The sequence below is a fragment of the Perca fluviatilis genome, chromosome 3, assembly GCF_010015445.1.
Source record: "Perca fluviatilis chromosome 3, GENO_Pfluv_1.0, whole genome shotgun sequence".
In the NCBI taxonomy this organism is placed as follows: Eukaryota; Metazoa; Chordata; class Actinopteri; order Perciformes; family Percidae; genus Perca; species Perca fluviatilis.
Window position 1 is genome coordinate 19024003 of NC_053114.1, and position 6975 is coordinate 19030977.

Genomic DNA, 6975 nt, shown 5'->3' on the forward strand with positions numbered 1-6975 from the left:
TCTTATGTAGATATGACAGCAGAGGATGTATTAATAGTGACATCTTCATCAGTGATGAATGCAGATCAAAGGCTGGAGGGCAAAGACTATGGGCCCTATTTTAACGATCTAAGCGCACGGCATGAAGCGCATGGCGCAGGTGCGTTTAGGGAGTGTCCAAATTCACTTTTGCTAGTTTGACGGCGGAAAAAAGGGTCCGTGCGCCGTACTTGGTGTCTTCATTAATTCATAAGTGTGTTTTGGGGGTAAAATGCAATAAACCAATCCGTGTCCTCTCCCATTCCCTTTAAAAGCCAGGCGTGTTTGTATCTTGGCGCATTGCTATTATGATGGCAGATTTGCATCGAAATATTTTGTGTGTGTGTAACAAGCATAGTATGCACGTTTTACTAATTTGCAGTTAAAATAACAATGAAATGCTGTAGACCAGGTTTTTGTCAGTCAGTGGCGCGATCACTTCCCGCTGCCTCAAGATAGCAATACGCCAAGAATTCACCTGAACACACCTCCCTGTAAGACCAGCACGCCCATGGGCGCAAAGGTGGGCGCAGGTGCATTGGCTGTTTAAAAGACGTGGGCGCTGGACGAGAAATTGACAACTGCGTCGGTCTTAAACTAGCAAAGACACTTGCGTCGGGCTTTGCGCTGCGCCATGCCGGTTACAAGATAGGGCCCTGTATGTGTCACCTCATTACCAGTTTGTTTTCTCAGTTACCAGAATGGTGTTACGAACTGGTTGCCTTGCATGTTGCCTTTCTGTTTAGTCACACCTGGCAAATATTCACTTGCTCTCAAGCGGGTTCCTCTTTATGAGCCTCCTTTCCTTCACTGGCTCCAACCTGCAGTTGGTGCATAACTTCGGGCAGTATTAAAGATTAGCGTCAGAGCATGATTGACTGTTCAGTATTCAGATAAAAAGCCTTTTCTGTTGATTTTGATCAGTAGATTCAAGTCGGAATAGAAAATCAGAGGATCATTATTTCATGTGGTCGTGAGCTTCAGTCAACTTTGATGTTGAGTGTAAATGAGGTGGAGAAAACTGCTTTTGAGATGAACCAGTGTGTGCATCTGGATCGCTGGTGAGAAATCTTTTGATTATACATACATGCCATACACGTGCTCATTGGTCAGCTTTGTCTCCTTGGTGCTTCGGTTTTGCCCGTGGTCATTTCCGCTTGAATGTTGAATGATCCTTCAACTGAATGTTGCTGTTGACTTGACATGTCTTTAAAGTTGGTAGCCTCTAATTGAGCACCATCACTGAATCTTTTTTTTTTTTTAACGGGTGTACTTGTATGTCACCTTTTAACTCAGCCTTATCTCAATAACACAGAGTAGACATTTCAGATGTCCTTTAAATCCTGCTCTGTCAGTTTTTACATGAGTGTTGAGTCATCCTCAAGTGACACACATTCAGTCTCCTCTCTTTGTTTTGGTGAAACCCATACGATCACAGCTGAAGAAGAGCAATGAGATTTGGAAAGATTTTATGTTCAATCACCTGTTGACCACATTGCCCCGAAGTGTACTTGATCGTCCTCTAACCTAGCCTACATGAAATTTGAAGACAAGTTTTATGTAAAATTGTTGGTAATGATGTTGATCTGTTCTTCGTTACTTATAAAAAAGTGTAAAATTGAGTCGCAGAGTGTGTTTTCTATGTGCCATATCCCAGTATGCAGTGTCAGACTCCTGGTTGAACCAGTTGTTGAATGTGTTGCTGCTGGAGAAGTCATTAGAGCCTGGTCCTCATATTTCAGCTTCTTACGCTGTTCAGTTTCCCCACAACATTTCTGAGAATGCCTTTTAACATCTGAAATAAAACAAATGGTGTTTAAACAAAGATTGTGTTGTGTTAGGGATATGTTGTATTAAACAGACGGAGAATCAGAAAATCAGAATCAGAAAAGAATTTATTGCCAAGTAAGTAACACTTACTAGGAATTTGCCTTGTTATTTGGTGCATACATAAAAAGACAAGTGTGACTCGGTTGCTTATTTCTAATCACATTTTTCATTGCGTTTCGCCACAGTCTTCAGTTTTTCAAACCCAAATAATGCAATTTCACAAATGTTAAACAGGGAGAAATTAAAAAGTGCATATTTAGTCCTGGGCTATATAGTCTGCATGATGTTGGACACCTGCAATGTTTTATCTTTGCCGCCAGAGGGAGCTAAGCATTAAAGTACAACACTCAACAAAATGTGCTTCTTATAACAAGTAATCCGCAGCCTTGGCATCTGCAGTCATTTAATATCCTTCTGTATAACAAGTTAAATGCTCATTGAAAGCACAGGTTATTTAGCTGAGAGAGTACACCAGGTAGAGAACTAGTGTGTCCACTGAGAGAATATATGATAGTTTGGAGTGAAACTGCACCTTTGGTTGCTGACTCATACATTCATCCACAAAAATAATTCTCAATAGAATAACAAGAGTTTTAACAGTGCAATCTTTAGTATTAGCACAATAAAAAGGCCCGAATGTATGTTGAAACCATTTTCCCAGTCCTGCTCCATCTGAGGGCCTGTTTTACATTAGTCCATGTTCAGATCTGAGGATGTTCCAGATAACTTTGTTATCTAGACAAATGTGCCGAGAACCAGATAAGCCTGCATTTATTCCGCAAAACCACATGACCTTTCCCCAGTAATAAAAAAAAAAAACTAAGCATAAATGATATGAACACGCCCTGTTTACATAGTGTCAATAGTGGATTTGCATCTGTCAGGTCTGTATTTACAGTAATGGTATTGGCGTCTGAGAATGGGGGCAACAAACAACATGTTGATGTTTATATTGATGTTACATCAGCGCTACAAGTGGTGGGGTAAATATGTGAATTATGTGCGAGGATGTAGCGGGCCTATGGTTTCGTAGGTATGCCTCTTACCCTTCTCGGCAGTCCACAAAGTTTCCTTTTATCCAGTAGCAGATCTGAGCGTATTTGAGAGGTGTGATTCTCACCGCTACATTAAATTCCTGAGACGCCCCTTGTCGCTCCACCCACTGATGCCCAGAAAACACGCCTATCACCTTCCGCTCCCAGCGCCGGCGCTGTCCATCCCACATCCGGGCGTAGACTCCGGACCCGCTGGCACCGGGCTGAGCATCACAATGCTGGTACAGCAGGTCGGACGTCTCCTCGCCAGCCCGACAGAACCGATACACCAGCTTGCCTGGACGGTCATTATCAAATCCTGAGAAGTGGACTCGTCGACCTGGCAGCCTCTGAGCTGGGGGACTGACTCCTAACTTCATATGGCGGCGTTTGTGGGGTTTCTTGAGTTCAAGCAAAGCATAGTCATAGTCCATCCCAATGTCATTGGCATTCCCTTTAATCCATCCTTTGGGCACATGGGTGCGCTTGGCTCTGATCCACTGGAACTTCATTTTTTCGTTGGTTGGTGGAGTGTAAGGAGCAGAGCCACCTTCAACATGGTTGGTGAAGTTGGAGGGAAGGTAAAAGGGAGAAGCCTGTGTGTCTCGTTGCTTGGTTTTTAGAAACCCAACCCGGAGCTTCTGGGCTCCTTTCACATAGTTTTTCCCATCATGAACACAATGAGCCGCTGTGAGAACATGACGGTCCCCCACCAATGTTCCAGAACACCCAGTGGACAGCTTGACAGCCACAGAGAATGGATATTTAAGCAGGAAGTTCTGCCCAGCAATGCTAAAACGCCCATCATGGCCGAAGATCTGTCGCTTCCTCCTGACATGTGACCGTTCAGCCTTCCCAGACGACCCTGAGGCGTAGGCCGGGCTGGTGTTAGAACTGGGGTCGTAGCCGTAGATCCCAATGGCGGTCTCAGTAAGTTGACCATCAGAGTGTAGTGTCTCATAGGCCAGAAGACTCCGCAGGTCCCAGTAGCTCGGGCGAGGGGCCCTTTTGTGGCATTCTGGGTCACAGGGCGAGCTGACCTCCAAGCGGGCCGGAGACAGGAAATGAGGGGCTGATCGAGCCTCAGTCTGCTGTGGGAGGACCACAGGGACGCGCTGTAGAACCCACTGGGGACGGGAGGAGGAGGAAAAAACAGGGGGAAGGAAGAGGACGAATAAGAGGGACATAAACCTGTGGATGGACATGAGGACAGATGAGGTGAACTTATGTACTAATGACCCATTCACTGTCAATGACCTCAAAACATTTCTGCAGAAGTTATGTGGTTTTGTTGAACCTGACCGAAACCAGCATCGTGGAATTATAATTACAACCACCAGTTTTTTATTTTTTATTTTTATCAGTGCTGGAATTTGGCAGCTGTCCATGTTTTTAATGCTGTAAATATGGCCGACAGGGCAAAGATCAGGCATAACTAGACACTGCTGGAAACATTCCTGAAGTGGCCTGGGGATTTGCCTTATTAATAAATGAGTTATTAAACATGAATAAAGATTTGAATTATAAACCCATTAAGATGGGTGACTTATAAGAAAAAATGTCTGAATAACATTTTGTTGCACTGAATATAGACTGTAGTTTTGTAAATGGGTTAGAGGTAATGAAGACGTTTTTTTTTATGACACATATGGGACTAGGCTAAAATATGTCATTAAGTGTCATAAAAGAGTGCGGAGATATAATAAAGTCATACACATACCATGACATAGCTGAATCTTGCAACTCCAAACACATAAATGTAAGGGCAGATTATTTAGGCTATTTTAAGGGGAATAGGTATTTTCTGAAAATAATAATTTAGCACTGCATCATTACAATTTTACAGTAGAGTTAAGATGTATTTCTTAATTTACAAGTTTTCCGCTGCTTACAGACCTCTCTGACTTCTGTAAATCCTTCCGTTACGTGCGGACGAACCGGACATAGAGGTGACTTACCGGGGGACCGCAGCCTGGGAGCGCATAGTTTGGCTTCTGCAGGTGAGCCGGTGGTCGAACACTAAGGGTAAAACCCGCGATGGCAGTTTAACTGGTGAGCACTCCTGCTGCAAAGAAAAGAGGCTTCTCGGCGCTTTTTTCAGGAACTGACGACTTTATTTATTCCGTGACAGTCTGGAGTTTTCTGAAGGCAGCAGCCGGGTCGACAGCGGAGGAGTTGGATCATTGTGCGCTGCTGGAGGAGGCGGTCTGTCCGTCTGTCTATCCGTCTGTCTGTCTGTCTGTCTGTCTGTCTGTCTGTCTGTCTGTCTGTGCTCACACTGTCACATCTGCCGACGAGAATATACAAAGTGAGTATATCCTCACCGACACGGTCATGAGACGCATCACATCAATGCTGCTGGTTACCAATTAACTGCCGTTCCTCCTCCTTTCTCTTCGGATCAATAGGAAATAAAGTTAACGATGATTCAATTAGGTCTGAATTGTTTAAAAAGTTTTGTGCACTGGGTAGGCCTATTACACATCCATCGCGTTAAATAAGGGCTCCATTTAATTATTTCCTTTATCGATTAACCGGTTTGAATCAATTAATATATTTGTTTTCTATAGAATTTCAGTAAACAATGAACATGCAAGTTCACAAAAACCAAAATGACAGATTTAGTTTGCTTACTTTGTCTGAACAATAAAACATCCGAAAGGGATTCAGTCACAGTGTTCAACAAAGAAATCTTGCAAATACTTGCATATGAAAAGGGGCAATTCTTTCTTCAATATATGACTCAAAAATATAAATACAGACTATATTACTGTGGATAACTGAAAACGATTTATTTATTTTCTGTTGATCACTGTAATATGGTATTTCTTTCTTATAAGTCCCCCATCTTAATGGGTTTATAATTCATATATTTATTAATGTTTAATAACTCATTTATTAATGTATATATGAGTTACAAGGCATTAAGAAGAATAACTTGAGTTACAAGGTTGTGAAAACTCCCTTTCTGCTTGGTAGTTATAAATGTTGGTAATTCATTTACACATGCGAAGCTATTTGGTCTGCAGATACATATAACGGCTTATTTATTAGGAAGTTATGCTCATTCAAAACAGATATCCAGTAGCCTCTTTATAATTGTTTAAAATTTGGATTTTTATTACAAGCCATACTTCGATTGACATTTTGTTACTAACAGGCCAAAACAGCTGGACGGAGGCGTGTGCTGGCTGTCAAACTGTGTGTGTGTGTGTGTGTGTGAGAGAGAGAGAGAGAGAGAGAGAGAGAGAGAGAGAGAGAGAGAGAAGTTGCACTTCCGTACAGTGACCTACTCGCCACACAAACACTGACCCACATTCATTCTTTAGATCGGGCAACATGACATGATTCTCCCTCTCTGTCTCACACACACACACACACACACATCCACAAAGGCCACCAAGTACTCATTAAACGCACATACTTCAATGTTTTGCCCAAACACACTTTCCCCCCCTTTAATTCACTGGGTTGATCAGCCTCATGAGTCTTGGCAATCACACAAGCTGTTTATTTCACAACAAAAGCTCTCTCATTTCACATCATAAGGCTGTGATTATTCTCTCTGAAATATGACATTTACAGTCAAAGGTGACCGTACTGCTATTATGACTGGAAGTTTGATTTCTACCTGACCCACCCATGCGGAAAATGTGCAAGCTGTTGATATTATGCTATGTAATGATTTCATTAGGCTCAACTGCCACCAGAAAGACGGAGAGAAAGAAAGAACAAGAGGAGTGGTGAGTGGGGACTCATGCATGGCTGAACAGTTAACCAACCTCCACCCATCTCTCCTTGTCCTGCAGCAAATTGCTCGTATGTGGACTTTGTAATGAAAACCGCAGTGCCAAAAATTAGAGCTGCATTACAGAAATATCTGATCCTTGTACGTTATGTTAATTTTGCTCTAAAGTTCTTCATAAAATGAGAAAATACTCAATATTTTGTCAAGTTAATTCACACAGGAGTTTACTAAAATAGGCCTTACCATGGTAACATGGTAATGGTGTTAATTTCATATAGACTATTGAATTACCAGAAAAACATGCCATATTGTGTTCTATATCTAATCGAGGTATTAAATTACCTA

The 6975-nt window shown here is 42.2% G+C and overlaps 1 protein-coding gene across 1 annotated transcript; it reads right to left on the bottom strand.

The window, feature by feature from the left end:
- Positions 1 to 1895: 1895 nt before the first annotated feature.
- LOC120555913 (serine protease 23-like) lies at positions 1896 to 5235 on the bottom strand. The gene is made up of 2 exons (XM_039795104.1): positions 4841 to 5235; positions 1896 to 4073 (listed from the first exon to the last, which is right to left on the bottom strand). The coding sequence occupies exons 1-2, from the start codon at positions 4864 to 4866 to the stop codon at positions 2891 to 2893; spliced, it is 1209 nt and encodes a 402-aa protein (XP_039651038.1). The 5' UTR covers positions 4867 to 5235; the 3' UTR covers positions 1896 to 2890.
- Between the last annotated feature and the right edge of the window lie 1740 nt (positions 5236 to 6975).